Source organism: Leguminivora glycinivorella, chromosome 4 (genome assembly GCF_023078275.1).
Source record: "Leguminivora glycinivorella isolate SPB_JAAS2020 chromosome 4, LegGlyc_1.1, whole genome shotgun sequence".
Taxonomy (NCBI): Eukaryota; Metazoa; Arthropoda; class Insecta; order Lepidoptera; family Tortricidae; genus Leguminivora; species Leguminivora glycinivorella.
In genome coordinates, this window is record NC_062974.1 from 9,556,027 (window position 1) to 9,578,692 (window position 22,666).

At 37.9% G+C, this 22,666-nt stretch overlaps 2 protein-coding genes across 2 annotated transcripts; one reads left to right on the top strand and one right to left on the bottom strand.

Moving 5' to 3' along the window:
- Nucleotides 1-41: 41 nt before the first annotated feature.
- LOC125225289 (lamin-C-like) lies at nucleotides 42-18,827 on the top strand. The gene is given in 11 exon segments (XM_048128924.1): nucleotides 42-592; nucleotides 8,006-8,138; nucleotides 9,915-10,074; nucleotides 10,077-10,112; nucleotides 11,215-11,336; nucleotides 12,274-12,414; nucleotides 13,024-13,229; nucleotides 13,725-13,980; nucleotides 15,254-15,475; nucleotides 16,096-16,188; nucleotides 16,820-18,827. Coding segments are annotated over 11 exon segments (1,845 nt in total). The 5' UTR covers nucleotides 42-161; the 3' UTR covers nucleotides 16,865-18,827.
- Nucleotides 18,828-19,072: 245 nt separating this feature from the next.
- LOC125225290 (gamma-glutamylcyclotransferase-like) lies at nucleotides 19,073-22,428 on the bottom strand. The gene is made up of 3 exons (XM_048128925.1): nucleotides 22,171-22,428; nucleotides 19,520-19,653; nucleotides 19,073-19,434 (listed from the first exon to the last, which is right to left on the bottom strand). The coding sequence occupies exons 1-3, from the start codon at nucleotides 22,294-22,296 to the stop codon at nucleotides 19,146-19,148; spliced, it is 549 nt and encodes a 182-aa protein (XP_047984882.1). The 5' UTR covers nucleotides 22,297-22,428; the 3' UTR covers nucleotides 19,073-19,145.
- Nucleotides 22,429-22,666: the final 238 nt, after the last annotated feature.

The following is a 22,666-nucleotide window of genomic DNA, read 5'->3' on the forward strand; positions in this document are numbered from 1 at the left end:
CTATTGTCATGACTCAACGGTCACGTGACCAGCAAAGCTTGGGTTTGGTTGGTCGGTTCGCTGTGAGTTTCTCGGAGTTACGCTTGCCTTTCCGAGTCGAGCTCGCGTGGATTGTATTTTTGTGCTAATACTGAGTGTCGTGACTTAAAAACTATTCGACAATGTCGTCCAAAACAAAAAAGACTGTGACATCTTCCTCAAATATAAGTGTTGTGTCATCCGTTCAGAGCCCACAACAATCGAGCACTCCTGTTGGAAGCCGCCCTTCTAGCTCTGCCGGCCGGCCCAGCAGCCCGCTAAGTCCTACAAGACACACCCGCTTACAAGAAAAAGATGCGCTACAAAACTTGAACGATCGTCTGGCGGCCTATATTGATAAGGTCCGCCAGCTTGAAAGCGAAAATTCGGGTTTACGGCGAGAGATCCAAACCACACAGGAGGTGGTCACACGTGAAGTTTCAAACATCAAGGGGATGTACGAGCATGAACTACAAGATGCTAGAAAGTTGTTAGACGATACATCCAGAGAAAAAGCTAAGTTAGAGATTGATTTGAAGCGCCTGTACGAAGAGAACGACGACCTAAAGAAGCGGTAAGCATTGACATAGCTATTTTGGGTGCGGGCGGTAATGGATGTAAGTGATAGCATCATTTTTATTCAAGTGAGGGTTATGTTGAGGGACTGAGTCTAAGGTTAGCTTAAAGTTTACGTCATCGGCGGCATTTCTGCGCGGGCGCGCTGTGACGAGCGCGCGGCCTCGGTTTTACGACATCGTGACATCATACCTCGATATAACTATCGCTACGCTAAAAAATAATCTTACTTCCTATTCGCTTAAGTTATTCTTCCTTCAGGGCTATCGGAAGTCTGCACATTGCACTAACACTGCTCTAACCTCGCAAAAGTTGCTCTATGACTTAGACCTTAGTATAATACACCAACGTCAATGTTATTTCGTATTTGCGGCGCCAGTATGTTCTCTCCTAATATGAATCGTAAAATGCACTATGATTACGCCACTTACTATTAAGTCCATACTATTGTACCTGTTACTCACCTGCTGACATGGATTTATTTGTAAACAAATCTGCTTCACTAATTACATAAAGCATTTTGTTGAAGTGTTGATTGCAGCAATATTTGTTTGTATACAAATCATTATGGTTTCCTAGCCAAAAGAAATATGTAGGTGGTTAGATATTTCGGAGACCTAGTTTGCCAAAGAAGTGTGTCAAGGCAAAACTGTTTTTAAGGATTCCAATTAGGTTAAAAGAAACAAACTTACTTTATGGGGATTCATTTCTCTAATCATCTAATGGTTTAGTTAGGTATATGGATTTGAATATAAAGCACTGCTTTTAAACTGGCGGGTTTCAGTTCCGAAAATCAGAAAAGTGTAATAAGCAGAGAATGGTCCTTAATTCCTTGTTATGCTTCATCTGCACATGGTGTGTGGTCATTATGCTCAGGGTGAAGACACTTCTGATTACAAGTCCTTTACTACACTATGTATATTATTTATTTCTCTGCTATAAATTACAATACATACATTCACACACAAGAAGACTGTTTATTAAAAGTTTTTGGAACTTGTGTATTGTAGAATTTTATTTTCAGGCTTTGGTTTCTGGTATCCAAAGTTTATATTATACCTAATTACCTACCATCCAATACTCTTCAATGACTTTTCTGCATGAAGATACATGTAAAAATCATTGAAATATCTTATGTTTAAATCTGACTATAGTCAGCTAAAAAAACTTCAGCTTGTCTAAAAATGTACATATATGTAACCATACTTGCTACATAAGTTCAAAAAGATTATAATTATTATAAAGCATGTCTATAAGAAGCCACTAAGAGCTGCAATATTCAAAAGTTGGTTGCTTAAAATATGTTTAGTTACCTTATTCTAGCATCACTAGCTCCAAATAAGTATTAATATCCTTCTTTCCTTAAAAGAGTCATGAGGAAAACTACTTTAGCCATGTGAATGCTAACTTTGTGCCTGACCTTGACACAGTTCGCCATTTTCGTAAAGATCGATGGATGCCGTGACAGGCCGAGACTCGAGAGACGCGCGTGTAGACCTTTTATTTTATGTACACAAACAGAGCAAACATAATTGAAAAAAAAAACCTATGTGAGGTGATGGTCCTGAGAAACAATTCCGATAAGGGTATTAATTTGTGTGATAAACACAGAAACCTATTTGTTCCTGTGATGTGGTCGATATTTATGTATATAGCTTTACTAGGCTTTAGCAAATTCTATTAAAAGATTATAATTCTATTTTAATTTGCTTGCTATGCTTTATAATTCTATTAAAAGGCACCCTGCAACATTTATTTAAGTAAATACTACAATCATACTAAAATTACTGAATGAAATGTGACCAAGGATGGATTTAAAAGCCATAGGTTTCAACTGAGCTTAGTTAGTACAGTTTTTTAACAAACAGATTATTTTAACTGACCATGTTTTATTTGCATTTGAAGTAAGTTATCACATCAACTATTTACGGAATGCTAAATTTAAGTTGTAATTTACATGTAAGATTGTAAAGTTGCCATACGATAAATAAATAATAACAAGAAATCTCTATCACACATTATCTTATCTATAAATGCAATGCATACTAAGTGCCTGCGAAGCATTAGTCATGTCATCGCCTATTGTTTATGTCGCGTCATCGTGTCGTAAACAAAGCTCCGTTAGGTGCATTTATTCATGGATTGCTACTTAGGATAACTATAATGACACACCTACCTATACTCTGGCATGCCAACCTTGTCAGATATGCAGCATTTTTTGAAAATATAGTCAAACAATAAGTATATGACTCCATATTTGAATTTCGCGCCTTTCTCAACAAGCTGGATGTTTTTCAGATGCCTTCTCTCAGAATCATGCTAACTATATTTTTATGTTACATAATATTTGTACATATAGAGAGAATCATTTTGAAAATATTTTCTGCATGATTGGAAAACAACCGCCAAGTCCAAAAGAAGCCAAAACAGTTTCACTAATTCTCATCAATATCCAATTATTCAGTAGGTTTGTTGATTCATAATGTTATGCAAGATCATTTCCTACACTATTCAATTACCTTGGAATTCTTAATAAGGAAATAATAAGAAATGAAAACATTTAGATACTAAAATTGTCTTAGTCAGATTCCTCGTCAGCTTCTAACTAAATATAAATAAAAATGTGGTTATAATAATCTGTAACTATAGACTATGCAAAGCGACTATCAGGATTCAGGAAGTATCACCAACTAACCTAAGAATTAAATAAATAAAACACGCAGAATGACGTACGCTACCAAAATCCAATTTTTTAAATTTTAAATTCCACGATGTTCCATGTGGTCACCGGGCCTTGGCGACTGTTGACCGTGATGACGTCACGCCCCCACCACCGGTGACGTAAGACGCGTATTTAGCGGTGAGGTGATGCATACAAATACCGAGAATGTCTCGATAAAAAGAATCTAAATGCACGGTGTATACGTAATCATTATTTATATTTTGCGAACTTGGCCTATGCAATGACGAAAGAGAAACACTTGTTCATAACGCTTAGCGACAGTAAATAGAACTCTGAACTCCGATTACTCATAGTTTTTACGAACTCGGAGGCCTTATTATTATCATACCTATTCGACTTTAGTAACTTTATAACCTAACCACAAAATTGAAATTTTGAAAAAACCCCCGACCGCGACGTAGTGGACCAATTTTCATGAAACATGGCTAAGAACACTCCCGACTAACTCAGCTTTCAGACAAAAAAAAAACTAAATCTAAATCGGTTCATCCGTTCGGGAGCTACGATGCCACAGACAGACACACACACACAGACAGACAGACAAACAGACACACAGACAGACACGTCAAACTTATAACACCCCGTCGTTTTTGCGTCGGGGGTTAAAAAGGATAGGTGATGGCGGGCGTAACGCGCTATTATTAAAAAATAACAGTATTCCTGTCTAGAAAACATATTGGGTTCCCTTATTAAAACATTTATTTAATGTTTATTGCCCCCAATCGTAGGTCTAATCGCCCCGTTTGCCCCACAACAGGGCTTATTTTTACCCGCATAAGCTCTCCAATCTCCCAATTATAAAGTAGCAGCGCATTCTCATGTCATTGAGGTCGCACGAACCATCTATCGATCCTTGTCCTTCACGCTCTGTGGATCGAAGTGTTTGCCTCCTTTTAATAGAGCAGCCGAAAGCTCAAGTTGGTACCTAGTCAAATATTTACTCAAGGTGAAATTAAGCTTTCTTATAGAAACTTTTCTCAGGTTTAATCGCACCAGTTATTTACCGCATCGCAATAAAAGTTAATGATTAGTATAGAATATAGATAGCTTGTTCGGTTTTCTAAGCTAAGCTTTCTCGCCATGCGCGGATCCAGGGGGTGTCATGGGGGTCATGACCCCCCCCCCTGGAGCCTAGGTTGGCCATACAAATAGACCACGTGACCCCCCCCTCTGGGGCCTGGGCCTTTACCACGTGACCCCCCCCCCCCCCCCCCTGGGCACGAAGCTGGATCCGCGCTTGTTTCTCGCCGTATTAATGGTGGACTTGGGCCTATAAAATTGTAGGTACACTTCACATAAATGACAATAATGTGAATAATGGACTAAAAAAATCTTAGAAGCGAATGAGTTCTTCAATGCTCCTTCGAAATAGCTTCCTAAAAAGTAATTGCAGATTTTTTGTTTCTGTTACAGTCTTATGAATCTTCAGACTCCACTCACCACTGATTTTATTCAATTTTTAGGGTTCCATAGTCACATCGGCAAAAATTAAAAATGAATGACGAAACGAACTCAAAGTCATGTACGAAAGCATAAATGGAGTAACACTTAGTTTTTAAATAATAGCTCAGATATTCAAAAATACTGTAAAATTGCTTCTAAATAAACTTGTCGAATGTGTTCTAGTTAGGTATAGAGTTATATTATAACCAACTAATTTTGTCACAATTGAATCAATAGAGTCATTGTGGGGGATAATTTCTCGTCATTGTTTTAGCTTAGAAATGGAATTGTCGCACACATGTTCTGATTAAATTTGCTATTAGAAACCTACTTTATTAACCGACTTCAAAAAAGGAGGAGGTTCTCAATTCGACTGAATGTTTTTTTTTTATTTTTTTTTTTATTTTTTTTTTGTATGTATGTTATTATAATTAGCTCATTACCAACGGATAATCGGAACGCTAAATTCATTAAAATGATATATTCATACCCAGAAGTAATTTATTATAGAAACATTTGGATTCCTGGTGTATTAGAAAGTGCAATATTCGAAAATTTACAATCTGACGATCACTTCACATTAGCAAGTACAGTCAACCAACTGGAGCCCTAGGCCCATCGACCTACAATAGGGACTGAGCTCACACTTTTTTTGCCATACTAAATTGAACCTTATCACCGGCGCATAAAGGCGTTCTTGACAGACTAGCAACAGTGTGTCCACATGAGAGGGTCAAAGTTGGGGCTGGTGTCCCTCTCGCACGTGTGACCAGTGTTAAAAAATTACTATAGTAGTAGTATTTTTACCTGTATGATAACTAAGTTTATAAACTACTTAAATTATTTTCGTATTATATCGAGGCAAGGGTATTAATACCCTGTAACGAATTGGTAAGTCATTATTATGAAGCCATAAAACCAAAAAATTGCGCAATTATTAAAAACCTTTAATTGGGTATTAGTAGATTTGGTAGTAACTTTGAATATTGACTGGTATCCCCAAATGATGACAGTGATGACGTCATTCAAATGATTTTGATAGTGGTAATAAGTGCGAGAGGGACACCAGCCCCAACTTTAACCTCTCATGTGGACACACTTTTTGGCCTAACTACTCATTCTGGTTTAATTATAATTCTGTGCCTAGGCCACTCTACAACCATGTCAAATTGACAAGCGGAAAGAGATTTCTTACAAGTTCTACAGTGGCCTAGGGTTCCGATTGGTTGACCGTACAAGTGTACATATTTATGTACAACTAACAACAGACATCCCCGAAATTTGCATTAATCGATAAGTCTATACCTAAGCATAATCTACCGTTTAATTGGACAACTATAAAAAATACAATACAGTATACAGTTCATTGAATCCGATATCTTTTTAACACGCGCGCGTGCCGCTTAGGTATAGGTATCAAAACGTAGCTCCTCTTCGTGGACAATTTGAAGCACTGACGTAAGCTCTATAAATATCTCTCATAGCTTAGGTATTTGACCTTGAATAGCAACCATGGGATTTGACAGTTATGATATAAAGATGACCACGACAGGTACGTATCTAGCTATTTATTTATCAAATTCCGTCACTGTTTACATAAAGTTAAAATTATCTAAGATTATCATAGTTTACAAATATGGTCGTTATAATTAGATTCTTCTAGCGTACACAATAAGGCCGATATTTTCACGCGTTCGTTTGAACATCATATCAAAATACACGTGAAGTAAACAACGCGGTAGCTTACTCACAAGACTGCACGTAAAACTAAATGCATGCATAATTATATTGACCCCTTTTCTTTACTGTTATTGGGTATTCGAAACTTCCTGCGTTTTTATAAAGTTCAAAAGAGGGCCCCAGCCCCACCCTCCCTGTATTTATAACACCCAAGGGACCACATTGTTAGCTTATAATTGAAGTGTAATGTGATTAATGATAATAGCGATAATCCTGAGACGCCTACAATAATGTCTACTATAAAATCTATTGTAAAACCTGGAATAGATTCAATGTATTCTAGAGGTTTTTATAGCTTTCTACAATCTGCGCCGATTCTCCTTCGGGATAATTTTAATTTCCTGTTACTTTCGTCTTGGTGATTCAAATGTTAAAGTTACCAGAAAAGAAATCGGAATTGATTTATGAAACTAAATATGCGTGTTTGTCCAGCATTATAGATACATCTGTCTACAGGGAAGCTAACGATCAGTGATCACGCTTTAATATCGCCCGGAATAAAAATCGGCCAAGGTTCGGTGCGCGTCTCCCGCGACGTCGCCGTTGATTCGCAAAGCGCGGGAAAACTTGACTCAAACGAGTATTGAATGGCTGCCGCATTCACTTAGCTAACCGGTTAGCGGACACAGCCAGCTCCTACTTGACCAGTAACTGGTTACAATCACTTTGAAGCTAAGACCAGAGTTCTACTGGTCCGCCCACACTATAACGCTATACGTTTATGTGAATGTAAGGGAACCGGATAGCGTGTTTACTGGAGTTCGTTCCGTGTAACAATTGCGCAACCCTGCGTGTACCGTATGACTACGACTCGTCTTCGAACTCGGGTCAAGTTGACGCTATCGGAATGCAGTCTGGAAATGACCTCATTTCTACATACGAGTATAACAACTTTTTCGTCGTTGAATTTGATGCTGGCCGCCAAAACGCTATCACTTATCACTATCAGCAATAGCTTGTTAACATTTTTCATGTCTTAATTGCGTATCAAAGAGCAGCGGGCAATTTGTTTGGTATTATCTTAGTTATTGTTCATATGATTAAACATGAAATACCTTTATCAGACTGTCCTTCCTTACATTGTTTTCTTGACATTTGTATCTATGACATCATTTCAGTTTTTATTCAGTAATCATTCTCGTTTGAAACACGACATGCTAACCTAATTTAATTGTTACAAAGTTACAGAAGTAATAATTGGTTAGTCATTACAAGATTAGTTTTTTTGCATCTGACATTTTGGTGATCCAGCTCATCCAACCCCCTGTTGGATGAGCTGGATCTCACCGCGTTCGAATTCAGAAAATTGTCACTGAAAATAGTAGGCAATTCACCGTTTTCAACCGGTATTTTAGTGACAGTGAGACTCAAAAATCGGCCCCCAGATTCAAAGTAGGAACTCGCTGCGCTGTAGCCGTAACTAAAACCGAAGTTCTAAAACTAATCATGTCTCTAAAATTAACAATGTCGTTTTTCTTTTGGCAGCTTGGACAAGAAGACCAAAGACTGCACCCAGGCGGAGAACTTGGCTCGTCATTACGAGACCCGCTTTACTGAGGAGAGCAACAAATATAACTCGGCCCTCGCTGACAAGAAGAAGGCCCAAGATGAAGCCAGGGTATGTACTTCTGACGTCATTACATTTTTTTATTAGCGTAATTCTGTGTCCTACTAGGCAAAGGCGTCCCTTCTCCCTTTTCCAAACCTCCTTGTGTTGAGACAGGTCCCGAAAATCCCGCTGATACACATATAGGGCCCACTTGCACCAACCAAGTGGGCTGTCAACTGTCAAATTCCATATAAAATGGTGGGTTAACCCTCCATTTTCGTTGGTGCAAGTGGCCCTAAGTCATCCCGCTCTGCCTCTGCCACGAGTGTTAACTTCATACATAAACCTAAATGTAAAACATAAGAAACATTCACGATGGCAAAATAAATGTTGCTATTAGTATCATATTCTTAACGACTACAAATGACGTTTGTTACTTGTTCCGGCCATTTGCTAACAAATCAATCAGAGTCCCCTCTTCAATCTTCTACTTAGGTAGAAATAGCCCCGTCTACTTTGCTAATTTTGCGGTGTTCACTGTTTGTAACTGTCTACAAACATTTTTACACAACCCATACTCAGTTTCACAACCTTATTTAGATTTTAATTGCGAATATGTTTAGAAAAGGCCAAAAATTTTTCTTGGTAAGCATTATAAACCACACATATTACCTACTTGGGAGTAGGTAATACTAATGTAGGTGTGCAATAATTAGGTACTTTTTAATAAATGTATTTTCCCCTCACTAGCTCGGAAACACGTGTTTTGTCCTTTAATACCAGCGGGTAAAAACGCATTTTATCCACTAGTGGGTAAAGTAATTTGACCTTGAATAAAGTCAAATTAACTGCTTTAAAATAGATAAAAGTAGGTGAATCTAGTAATAAAGATGATTTACCTGTGGAACTACTGGAAGCAGTGATAAACGCATTCTTTTGCGTTGTAGTTTCCTCGCTATAGTGAGGGGAAAAGTTTTGTGTTACACTCGGGTGCAAATGTATTTTACTTCTCGTGTGTTAAAAAACTCGCAAGTTCAGGATTCTACACTCGGCGTTAAAATACAACTTTGCCCCCTTGTATAACAAATAACTATATTTCATACACATCTTAAACCGCATGGAGGACTGGAGGTATTTGATATTGTAGGCATGTTGTTGTTCCGACCGTACGAAGGGAATGACTAACCACTTAGCGCTCATCTTCAGTTAAATTGCTTGTTTATGTATTCCCTCTAATGTGCTAATGCTCTCTTTGCATATTTGACGAAATTCATAAGAACTAATTATTACAAACAGGCTAAATGAATTTCAAACGAAAAGTAGAAAAAATATATCAAGCTGGTTTTCAGCTCGCGATCTAATAATGACTTGCTGAGCTATGTAAGTGAATAAGTCACAGAATTAGATTTAGATAGAAGAAACGAGTTCATTTATTTGTATGGCGGCCGAGCGTGTCAGATTTTGTACTGAAGTTGTTACTTGCCTGTGATTTTAAATATGTCTCAGGCCCTTGAGTGTTGATAAGTTTTATGTTGTTGCAATTAAATATCATGTAACGAGGCATTTTTAATGTTTTTGTTGACTTCAACTTACAAAACTTGACGCCCGAAAGCTGCAAGCTGCGATTAAAGACGGACAACTCAGTGGATTTCACTGAGTTCATTTGACACGCTAAGTAGATACGTTTGCTTGATCTATGGTTTATATGACATCTGTGGAATAAGTTATGGGTATCATGCGTAAATTAAATAGTAATTCAAACTTTACAAACATTATCCAACTCCTGTAAATTCCTTCTGCGATTTTAGCTAACACTTTATCTAATTTCCGTGTACTTTCTTATAGGAACTCGCCAAAGAGCTGGAAAAACTCCGCAAAGTGTACGCGGACACCCGCAAGACCCTGGAAGAGGAGATGCTGTGCCGCATCGACATGGAGAACACCGTGCAGAGCCTCCGCGAGGAGCTGTCCTTCAAGGACCAGGTCTTCCAGCAGGAGCTGCAGGAACCCGCACTCGCCGCCAGGTCGAGATCTCCGAGATCGGTGAGTACTTGACTCTGGAGATATACAGACACCGTGCAGTCTGCGCGAGGAGCTGTCCTTCAAGGACCAGGTCTTCCAGCAGGAGCTGCAGGAGACCCGCATTTTCATTTATGTATTCTTGGGGAATGGGGACCCAACAACAGGGAGACCCAATCTGTCAGTAATACTGGTGGTAGTAGTAGTAGTATTATTAGTTCAATTAAATTCTCACATAGCTTGTACAGAAATTACACAATTAGCCACAAATAATTAATGAGATGGGAATCATTAATTAATTACATAAAATCCTTTTCCCATTTGTGTTGGCCATTAAAATATGTAATTGATACAATTTCTCTTTATAAGGACAAAATCATAAAGTAATAAGTGTGGATTGCAACTTCAAAGTATAAATTGGAGTGTCATAAATAATTAATTTTATTTGTTTTCGTCCTTCAATGCGAGTACATCTCTAGTAACCTTACGTACATAAACATCTTTGTTTTAAAGAGTTTTTGTGTGTAAATTAGTTCACAATGGTCTTCATAGGTCTATGTAAGTTCATAGTGATTTTTGTGTTTTATTTTCTTTCACTTAAAAGCATTAAACTAAATGGGAATTCAGAGTCCCGAGTGTAAATTATATTTTAAAATTTCAGCGTGATCACTGATCGTTAGTTTTGCTTGACGTGTTGTTCATTAATCGTATACAAAATACCTAAGGCCTACCAAAAGTGGACTAGATTTTGGATGAAATTTACACTAGAGCCTCTGACGTGTTACCTACAAGCATTTAACTTCCCTGACCTACTAGCATAAGTTGCGTTCTCGCTCGCGACTCCATTCCTTAGGCCTGATTTAGACGGTGCGAGAACTCGCATGCGATTTTAGTTACTTTGCGGGCTGTTGAGGTTACATACAATTTTGCACAGCCATCAAATACCGCAATGTAATAAAACTCGTATGCGAGTTCTCGTACCGTCTAAATGGGCCCTTAAGCTCGACATCAAGTATGGAGTCGCGCATTAGAGTTCAAATTTATTTATTTATTATTTATTTATTTTAGGTAATTACAAACATAAATAACTATATTAGTGTAAAATGTTTAAACTTTTTTTCTGCAGATGGACGCCTGGCTCAGCAGTATGAGGCCAAGCTGCAGCAGAGCCTTCAAGAGCTGCGTGAGCAGCAGGAGGCCAACATCAAGGCCAACCGCGAGGACATCGAGGCCATGTATGAGAACAAGGTATGTACTTGTACTTAATTCTATAAATATAATTCTATATTTTCAAAGCTTTTCTTGTAATTTTTTGTGTGTTTTATATATGAAAATCCTGATCATACGCTATTATTCTCAATGCAATTAATCAACTAATGTCCTATGACGAATTAACGACGTGGTTTAGCTCCAACGCATTGGAAAGTCAGGATTATATCCTAGAATATTTTTTCCAAATTGTGTCATCAAAGATCATCTCTCATAGTAACAATAGTAAACCGAGTGTGATTTGTATTAAATATTTAATAGTATATTATGCATTATCCATACTTCCATACTAATATTATAAATGGGAAAGTGTGTGCCTGTTTGTTTGTCCGTCTTTCACGGCAAAACGGAGCGACGAATTGACGTGATTTTATGGGTGGAGATAGTTGAAGGGATGGGGAGTGACATAGGCTACTTTTTGTCTCTTTCTAACGCGAGCGAAGCCGCGGGCAAAAGCTAGTCGGTTATAAATTCACTAGTCACCTCTATTGTCAGTTTTTTTTTTTATATAATCTTAGTGTTCTTCCTTATCCTTGTAATTTTATTTTATCTATTCGAGTAATTTTACAATGTCTATCACAAGACTAGTCGCGCAACTATTACGCACAACAATTATTATCTGATTAATATCAGAGAGATGCATATATCAGTGATAGAAAACACATAACTATCATTAGCGTTAGACTGCAAATATAAGACCAGCACACTCGCACTCTCTGTATATTGCAAGCTATTTATCCCACATGGTGGTTGAGTCAGCTTTCCGTGTCTTTCTTTCGCCTCCACTTCGCCCTGTCCTTGACGTTGCATACATTGCAGTCAAGCATATCCTTTAGCACTACGTACCTCCAATCACACTTGCACTAATATTCAATACATAATGTATAAATATCTAACAAGTTATTTCTATATTCAGATGAAGAACCTGCACGCGGCGGCCAACCGCAACAGCAACGCGGCCACCGTGGCCGTGGAGGAGCTGCGCACCATGCGCACGCGCATCGACTCGCTCAACTCCACGCTCAACGACCTGGAGAACAAGAACGCGGCGCTCAGCGTAAGTATATTTTTGTTTATAAAAGTTTTCCGTAGGAACTAAAGCATTTGCCAGGACAACATTGTCTTATCAAATACATTGCAATATATATATATTGCAATGCATATTTATAACTCATAAGCGGCATTTTTACAGCATCTATGTATGTAATTTTATATGATTGTGACCCGTTCGCGTATTTGCGTCTTCGCTCGCATGCACATCTGCATGGATAGCATGGTCGCGTGATAAACGATAAAACATCAGGCCGTCCCTATCGCACTTACAAATAGTGCGAAAGGGATGGTCTAATGTTATATCATTTATCGCGCGACCATGATTGCCTGTCTGCTCTCGAATTCAAATAACACATCATGTGCAACCGGTGCAACAGCGATAGTCACCAGATAGATCGGGTGTGATTACAAATTGTAATTTAAAATTACTGAGAATTTGAACATTGACTTGTGATATATTCAGCTTTATATCCATAGTTTGTTTATAAAAAATGTTTGTGAATTTTATTAGGCTAGCATTACATAATTATTACATAATATGCCAATAATATGTCAATGGAAGTTTTTGTGCATTTTATTTAACATTGTGTATTAATTTACGAAATATTTGTAGAACCGCTGCCGCGAGCTGGAGCGTCAACTCGAGTCGGAGCGCGCTCGCCACGCCGAAGACTTGGCTTCACTTGAGCAGGAGCTGGCTCGTCTGCGGGACGAGATGGCCGCTCAGCTGCGCGAGTACGCCACGCTCATGGACATCAAGATCTCGCTCGACCTCGAGATCGCCACATACAGGACGCTGCTGGAAGGCGAAGAAGACAGGTTGGTGCAAAGTGTTCAAGTTTAATGATAGCTTAAAACTATCGTAAAAATTCATATTTTGTCCGAGCAGCGAGGTCGATGATCAAATGAGCTGTGTCATAACAATGATCAATTGGATTTGCATCTAATGAAACCCGCATTATTAGTATCTAGTTTCTTTGCTACCCTGCCAGCAGAAGATTAAGATAGGTCTCGTTTTTTAAAAAGTTTAATATGTATTAAATCAATGCTGTCTCATTAATTTCTGATTGTTTTGTGCTAGCCTGTAAATTACCTTCGCATCCTATTTGTGGAAACCTGCAATTGGCTTTTCAGATACACATTTTTGCTAACTTAGTCTTAGATGTTAAGCTGTTGGTTTTCCGAATAAAATCTGAATTGACTTAATCTGTAATTAAAGATGTGACAGATATCTCAGATTTTCTACCCTTGTTTTTTCTTAAATCACTCGGGATCTCGAAAGTTCTTAAACTAAAAGGTTTTTTCACTATCCAGGCTGAACCTGACCTCGCAGTCGCCAGGACGCAGCGAGTCGCGCGCGTCCGCGTCGGGCGCCAGCGTGAGCGGGCGCGGCACGCCCGGCCGCCGCGCCACGCCGCTGCGCGCCGCGCGCAAGCGCACGCTGCTCGACGAGAGCGAGGAGCGCAGCCTCTCCGACTACAGCGTCACCTCCAGCGCCAAGGGAGACCTGGAGGTCGCCGAGGCCTGTCCCGATGGCAAGTTCGTCAAGATCCGCAACAAGGGGAAGAAGGTGAGTGACAGACTCCCGAACGTTCAACAGTGAAATAGGTCTATTAGGAATTCTTTTAGTTTCTCTCGGTCCATCTGTCCGAGTATAATATTTTTGAACATAATATGTTCCGTTACAAAAATAGCAAAAATGCCACAACCGCTTTTGAATAAAGAATATGTTCGGATTAGGGTTGCAAATAGAAAAAACCGGCCAAGTGCGAGTCGGGCTCGCGCACAAAGGGTTCCGTAGCAGCAAACCAAAATTACAGTTAAATCAACCTATCTCAAAAACTATAAGAGATACTTTGATCAAACCAAAAATCGTTGAAAGAGTTAATTAGCATGCATCACCTCTATTTTTTTTAGAATTTTATACCCCGTAGTTATAAAAATAGAGGGGGGGGGACATACTTTTTACGACTTTGAGAGCTGATATCTCAAAAACCGTTCACTTTAAGAAAAATGTTTTTTAGAAAACTTTATATCATTTTAAAAGACCTTTCCATTGATACCCCACACGGGTATGTACATCGAAAAAAAAATTTTCATCCCTCAGTTACATGTATGGGGGGCCCCACCCCCAATTCTTTTTTTTACTATTTAGTGTCATAATTTTGTAGCGGTTCATACAACACATATTCCCATCAAATTTCATCACTGTAGTACTTATAGTTTCCGAGTAAATCGGCTGTGACAGACGGACAGACGGACAGACGGACAGACGGACATGACGAAACTATAAGGGTTCCGTTTTTGCCATTTTGGCTACGGAACCCTAAAAAACCAATAACGACAATAACGGTTTTTCGTGAATTGTAACGTGTTTCAATAACTTATAGTACATTTTAATTCGATTAACATTCAGTATACAAACGTTTATTGGGGAATCCCCGATGCGGCGTGCAGCGTGGAGAGGCGGTGGTGTTGCCGACAGAAAATAGTGATAACTACCAACTACAAATTTGTAAATGTTACTTTTATAAGACCAGAAATTAAAGTTAATCATAAATTCGTTTAATAGTTATTAAGTCTAAAAAACCGTATAAAAGTATTAACTGCTTTGCAAATTTTGAGATTTCGTACATTAGAAAAAAAAACATACTCCAGAAAAAAAAAACTGTTTTTTTTTTCACGGGTTTTTTTTTCAAGCCAGAAAAAAAACCGTTTTTTTGCAAACCTAGTTCGGATATAATCACTCTAAAAAAATGTGTCCTCTCCCTCTTTAGTTAAATTTTTTTTTACACATCAGTCTTCGTTCGTCCAAAAATGTAACCCAACGTTTACCTCCACAGGAGCACAGCCTGAGCGGCTACCAAGTGGTCCGCAAAGCCGGCGACCAGGAGACCATCTTCAAGTTCCACCGCACGGTGAAGCTTGAGCCGGGCGCCGTGGCCACCGTGTGGTCGGCCGACACCGGCGCCGAGCACGACCCGCCGCGCGACATCGTCATGAAGGGACAGAAGTGGTTCGTCGCCGACAACTTCACCACCGCGCTGCTCAACAACGACCAAGAGGTTAGTTACTCCCACAGTCCGCAAGGCTGCGGACCAGATCAACTCCCAAGTTCCACTGCAGTGAAGTAAAATATAACTGAATCATGATTCATTGTCCACTTCTTCCTGTCAGCCTATAAATATTACTTACAGGACATTCTTACACAGATTGACTGAGTCCCACGGTAAGCTCAAGAAGGCTTGTGTTGAAGGTACTCAGACAACGATATATATAATATACAAATACTTATATACAATGACAACATACATGACTCAGGAACAAATATCTGTGCTCATCACACAAATAAATGCCCTTACCGGGATTCGAACCCAGGACCGCGGCTCAGCAGGCAGGGTCACTACCGACTGAGCCAGACCGGTCATATGGCAGCTGTCTTTAAATTTTCTATAGCGATGTACAGTCTGACCAAAAGGAGTAAAATTAAAAATGGCAACAATGTAATTTCATCCCTTTAGAGAAAACGGGACAACAGTATGATGTTGTCACTTTTTAATTTCTGCCTATTGCACTACACATTGAATATACTTATTCATTTCACCCATTGATGCCAACATCCGTAAACCACTTTCCCCTACCATTAAACCTTAAAGCACATTTGTGACACATTTTTCATTTACAGGAGGTCGCCATTTCCGAGCGCCAACGGAGACAGGTCAGCACGAGCGCGCAGCGACACCGCGAACTCGCACACAAGTTCCCCCGTCGCGAGCAGGTACCATCATAACCAATAATATTATCACATCTCGGACACTGGCAATCAAATATAATATGAAAGAGGCGCGTTCTCAGCACAGTCTAAGCTCGTGTAGGTGAACGCGTAATATGCCTGTATGAGTAAAATATGACAGGTCGACTATTCGCGTTTTTGACAGGCGGTAACTGTGAGGTAACCGAGAGGGGGTGGGCGGATAGTACTCTTTATTATACTGTGCTATTATATTGTTAATATCTCTAGTACTTTTTGAAGTGAAATTTCTAATGCGACTTCCAACTGACAGCGCGTAATACTCAGTCAGTCTTACGGTGCGCAACGCCAACTCACTCATTCAATCTGCTTGATTGAACATTGGCAGCACATAACACTTAAATTTGCACTCATTCGTATAAACCACGGTGATCCAGTGGCATTCATGGTACATTTTGGCCACGCTAGCCATAGTTCTAAGGTTCGGCCCCAGCAAATGCAAAACTTTTTGTATTTTTGTTCTGGTTGGGGATAACACGGTTGCGGAGGACACGCATTATTTTTTTTTTATTATTTTAAGCTTTACATAAGAATTATTGGTAGATACGAGTGTGTTTTAAGTTAAGACGATATCAATAAATTGTAAATTTGTCAACAGCTGGGCGAGATCCGCGAAGGTGACGAGAACTGCCGCATCATGTAAGGACTCGACGCCGCCAGGTGCCTCCCCACCAGTTACGCAATAGGATTCCTTGCAGCCCGACACGTGGCCGTGGCCTAACTTGAGCTTCCAGTGCTAAACGTTGAGCAGCCACCTTACCCACGGCTCACCCCCGTACCGGTATAAACGGGAGCACAGCTTAGACCACGGCCAAAGTATTTCAATAATGTTCACGGGACGATTGCTAGAACTTGACTGGCTTGAATTAATAATGTGTGACCTTAGGGTTTTTTTTGTTGAAAACGATCAATATTATGATGTCAAATGACATGTTTTTATGAGTAAATAATTTAATGTTAAAGTACAGGCTTTTGGTATGTTGTTGGTGCTTTAAAAATAAAGTTACGTTCCTTCTCTCTACTTAAGCTAATGAAGCTTTGAGCACTGATTAAATTTACCAGATAGTCATGTGTTAGATTGACTGAAATCAAGTGCGAGTAATAGCACTAAAATACAGCCTTATATCTTCGATTTTGTAATAGAAATGAACGGCTAGTCTGAAATGGCCTGTTAGTTGAGTAGCTGACCACTGCCGTTTTAGTGTAATGGCACCCGTGAACAGAGTACAAACATTGTGGTTCACATTATTGGTAAGTATAGCGACAACTTTAATGAGCATTGAATTATTTCATTTCATCTATAATACCGCTCGCATAAAATGTTATTATTATAATTATAATAGTTGTGCGTCGACATCCGCCTGTCCGGTGCTACGTTGACTGGGGATTTCTAGTAAATACATATAGATATTATATTTTTGTCCGAGAATTGAAACAAAGTGTTTCAGCCAAAAACATGATCCAACTGCCTACTATGTATTTCCCAACTATAATTTTCTTTAAAAAAACGCAATGTTGAATATAGATGGTAATTTGATTTAATAACAAACCATTAGAAGTTGAGTATCAGAAATCCCCACTCAACGTATTTCCTTCCCAGTTGCGCTTCTAATTATACTTTTATTAAGCAAGAATTTTGTAGATTAATATGATTTGTTTGTGTTTGCCATAAATCCAAAACCTACTTTGAAAACATTCGATGCTCATTTTAATGTCAAGAATTATAAAATTTAGTTTCTTAAAGTTCTTTTTTTTTATTTTTAAGAAATTGTCTTCTCGTGTAGGAGAATAGATTTTCATTACTTAGATAATATATTATAATCATTAATGATTTTATTAAGAGGGGAGATACAAGAGTTGTCACGCTAGTCTTAAAAAATCAATGCCTTTTTTTACAAATTTTGTCACTAGTCTGCAAATGACTGTTGTATCTTTCCAGAAGTGACTAACTGAATCACGTAATATTTTTAATATAGGTAAAACAAAAGTATACAATAAGTCGCGTGCATTTAGATTAACGCCAACACGGAAACGCAGTTATACATCGGTGGGAGTAAATATAGATTGTACTAATGCACTAGTTGGTAATTAATTTAAATCAAATGTGTCGACGTATATCAAACTCGCTATAATCCGAAAGAATAAGATCAATATAAACTTTAATGCAGTAAACTTTCAAATTTCGAGGCAACTTTTTATATGCGTCGACACAAATCTAGAGTGAAGTAGATGAAATCTACACGATTGTTTCAACTCCTACAGCATTTGTGTTTTTATAAATCAGTGTAATGAATCTTTCTGACTATGTATGAGTAATTTGTTAAGTCCAGTATTTTGTTCACATTCAATGCTATTTTACACTAAAGTAATAGGTGCAAGTCTCAAATGGAAGGTTCTCATGTAAAAGAAAGTCTCTTTGCACATTGATGGTAACTGAAAAATAGGAAAAAAATGTCCAACATATTTTTTATTTTGAGAGGATTGAATCTGATTCATTGTCACGTTCACTTTGTTGTTAAATAATCATGAGACCCTTAACTTTGACCGTTTATATCTTCCATGTGTAAAATACACATTATTTGAAATAAAGATATATTTAGGTTTAATTCTGCTTTTTATTTCATACCATTTATTTACTTTACCTAGTGAAAGTAGTAAATGTTATCTTCCATCCAACCAAAAACATAAGATATTTCTTGGAATAATGGACTAAACAAGATGGAATTGTGTTGTGTATGGCTCCAGACATTACGTAACTACTCACATTATTTTCCATATGTCATGTTCTCACTAATTCTCATGCAAACAAGCTAGTGCTATTTTCTACAACTTTATGAAGTAAAACATCTCAAACAGTATAATAAAATATTTGTATATAATATATTCATTTCATTATCAAGTCATAAAATTTAAAATGCATAATATTATAAATCCAATTTTGCAATCATACTGGGGGAGGCCTCTTGTCCATTATGAGGTAACTTATTTAGGTTTGCAATATAATCTGGAGGCAGTTGACATTCAGCTGCTCCTTTTAAGATAACATTTAAGTAGGTCATAGATGGTCTCCGCTCTTCTGGTATTTCATCAGTCTCCTCTCGGGCTGGCGGGTTTATGGTCTGTTGATAAGTACGGCATTCCACCTTTTGCCCTTCTGGTGTAGTAATTTCCACTGTTTTAGGAAAATACCAGTTTGTTTCTACACCTTCTTGCCTGGAACATGTAAACATAAATCATAATTTCAGGAAGGAAGGTGATACAATTTGTTGTTAGATACCAACTATGAACTGATACTAACCAGTCTAATGCTGGCATATCATTGTTATGCAACCTCCAGATGGCCCCCCATATAGTGGAACCTGGTTTAGGTACTATAGTAGCTGAAGTTCCTCGCCAGTGATCCGAATACTTCATAAAATCAAGTATATGATCCTGAAAAATGGTATCATTCATTTTTGTTTGTAACATAAATAATACAATGAATCAATAAACAACTTACTATATTGCAAAGAAATATTATAAAATAAAATAAAAATAAAAATAGCCTTTATTATTGAAGTTTCATTTAACTACAATTTTTTTACTCATTTACATCGGCAACTCCAACTCGTCCTTTGACGAAGGCCTCCTCCAAAGTCCTCCACTGGTTCCTGTCTCTTGCCACAGTCATCCAAGCCCTTCCACCCGTCCTTCTCAGGTCCCTGGACCATCTACATTTTTGAGGCCCGCTTTTTCTTGTGCTGTACCTAGGGCACCACTCTACAAGCTCTCGAGTCCACTTGTCTCTGCCCTCTCTCATTATGTGGCCAGCCCATCTCCATTTCTGTTGCTTAATCACTTCTGTTAGGGCTTTGGTCTTGGCTTTTGCTCTTATGGTACTTATTTTCACCCTATCTCTTAGCTTTATGTCTAAAATTGATCTTTCCATGTTGTTCTGGCAAACATTTAGTTTTTGTCCCTGTTGTTTGGTAAGTCCCCATGTTTGACAGGCATATGATAATACTGGTATAATACAGCTTTTGTAAACTTTAAATCTTTGTTCTGTAGGTATTTCTTTTGCTTTCAGGACGTCTTTCAATGACCAAAACTTTTTCCAGGCATTTGTGGTTCTCCTCTGAAGCTCTTTGTCCATCTGGTCTTCCGGTGATATTATTTGTCCTAGGTATACGTATTCACTGACATATTCTATTACCCTTCCGTTAACATCTATTTGTTCCTTATTACTGTTCGTCATTAGTTTTGTTTTTGTCATGTTCATAGATAGGCCAACTATTTTGCTCTGTCTGTCTAATTCTTCTAGCATACATTTCAGGTCTGTTGGGTTATCTGATACTAATATAAGATCGTCCGCGAACCTTAAGTGATTTAGTTTTCTTCCTAGAATATTGAGTCCGTAGTTATCCCAGTTCATTCTTCTAAAAATACTCTCAAGAACGGCAATAAATATTTTTGGGGATAACGGGTCACCTTGGCGGACACCCTTTCTTAATGGAAATTCTTCACCTAAACGTTCCAGTTTAATTTTTGCTGTATTGTTAGAGTACATTTCTTGTATTATTCTAATATATTTTTGTGAAATTCCTTGTTCTTTGAGTGTTTTCCATATTTCCGTATGTTTTAAAGAGTCGAATGCCTTATTATAGTCGACAAATGCTATGTAGTATTTCAATCGGTATTCCTGACATTTTTCTGTTATTTGTTTAATTACTAGTATATGATCAATTGTTGACAAATTTTTACGGAATCCCGCTTGCTCTCTTGGTTGGTTTTCTTCCAAGGTTTTCGTCATTCGTCCCAAAATTAGTTTTGAAAATATCTTGTAAAGATTACTCATTAAGCTAATTGGTCTATAGTTGTTTATTTCACCTTTATCTCCTTTTTTATGAAGGAGAGTGATTGTAGTTTTTTTTTCCATTGTTCTGGTATGGTTTCTTTTTTCAAGATTTCGTTGAAAAAATCGGTTAATGGTTTTAATATGTTGCTGAGGGCTGCTTTTAAAATTTCATTGCTAATGTTATCTTCTCCCGGGGATTTGTAATTTTTTTGTGTAATTACTGCATGCTCTACTTCTCTCATTAAGAAGTTTGGAACTTTATCATTTTTACTACTGTTATGATGATTTTCTATTGTTACTTGGCTGTCGCTATATAGTTCTTTGTAGAATTGGGTGGCTGTATGTAGGATTTGTAATCTTTTTGATTCTTGTTTTTTAATATTACTATTTATACATCATCTATCATAACTAGATTTTATGATGATAGTTTAAGGCCTGATTTAGACGGCGTGCGAACTCGCATGCGATTTTAGATACATTACGGGCTGTTGAGGGTACATATAATTTTGCACAACCTTCAAATACCGCAATGTAATAAAACTCGTATGCGAGTTCTCGTACCGTCTAAATGGGCCTTAAATCTTATCTTATATTTATGCCTTTATCCGAGCAATTCTTGTATATTTATTTATTTATATATACAGGCGATCTCGGAAACCGCTCTAACAATTTTGCTGAGGGTTTTCGGGTGTGAGAAATCGATCTAGCTTAGTCTTAGGTCCCAAAAAACGCGAATTTTCGAGTTTTCGAATTCCGAGCAAAACTCGGTTGCCCAGGTACTACAAATATCAAGTAAAATTAAAAAGTAGTTTTGGGTAAGGGGTACACAATAAGTAACATGCTGACCGAGGATTAGCATATTTTTAGGCGCATAATGATATATGCACATGAATAAACGAATTTATGATTTTATCTATACGCACATACACGTTCTTATAAAACACTAGTCTGAGTGAAACTACTCCAAGGTTTTGTGGGCGTTTGTTTGTTAGTTGACTAGATACGGTTTGTTTACTTGAAGAATGATTTTATTCTTAATTCTTAAAGAGTACAATGGTTTTATTTAAAAAGAATCTGAACTGGACTAGCATACATTCTCATCAGCAAGTACTTACATCAAGCCGGCCGATGCCCAGGAATTCTGCTGTAGGGTTGTTGATACGAATTCGTTTTTTCAGTAAATTGCTTCCGTATGCAAAATACAGAAAATGATCTTTAACTTGAGCTATCATTTTCAGCATTAACGACTCTGTTCACCAGAAAAATCTTCCTTTATCAGTATCAACACGATTTATCACACATTGTTTTGATGAAAAACTATGATTATTATGACATGTGCTCGTAATTATTTTCTTGTTCAAAAGAATCTCCAATTGAAAAAAATTGGTTGTCTGTAAAGTCGGTTTACGGACGGTAGTTTAACGTGATAACGTCAAACATTACAGTAGTATAGACAGGGGCGGTCAGAGTATAGCAAAAGGGGCCCGATTCTGGGACTTTTTTCACGTTTTTTATTTATTTATTTATTTATTAAAAATACACAAAAGTTAACAGTATTTCACCAAAGCACTTATGTGGTAATATAATTATGTACATGTTAAATTGACATAA

What these genes read in the sequence shown, in the direction of transcription:
- LOC125225290 (XM_048128925.1), bottom strand. Translation starts at nt 22,296, where the DNA reads ATGCTGAAAATGATAGCTCAAGTTAAAGATCATTTTCTGTATTTTGCA. An exon ending in TGGGCATCGGCCGGCTTGAT is followed by an intron (nt 19,654 to 22,170) that starts GTAAGTACTTGC and finishes ACCATTTTTCAG; the next exon opens with GATCATATACTTGATTTTAT. An exon ending in GATATGCCAGCATTAGACTG is followed by an intron (nt 19,435 to 19,519) that starts GTTAGTATCAGT and finishes TACATGTTCCAG; the next exon opens with GCAAGAAGGTGTAGAAACAA.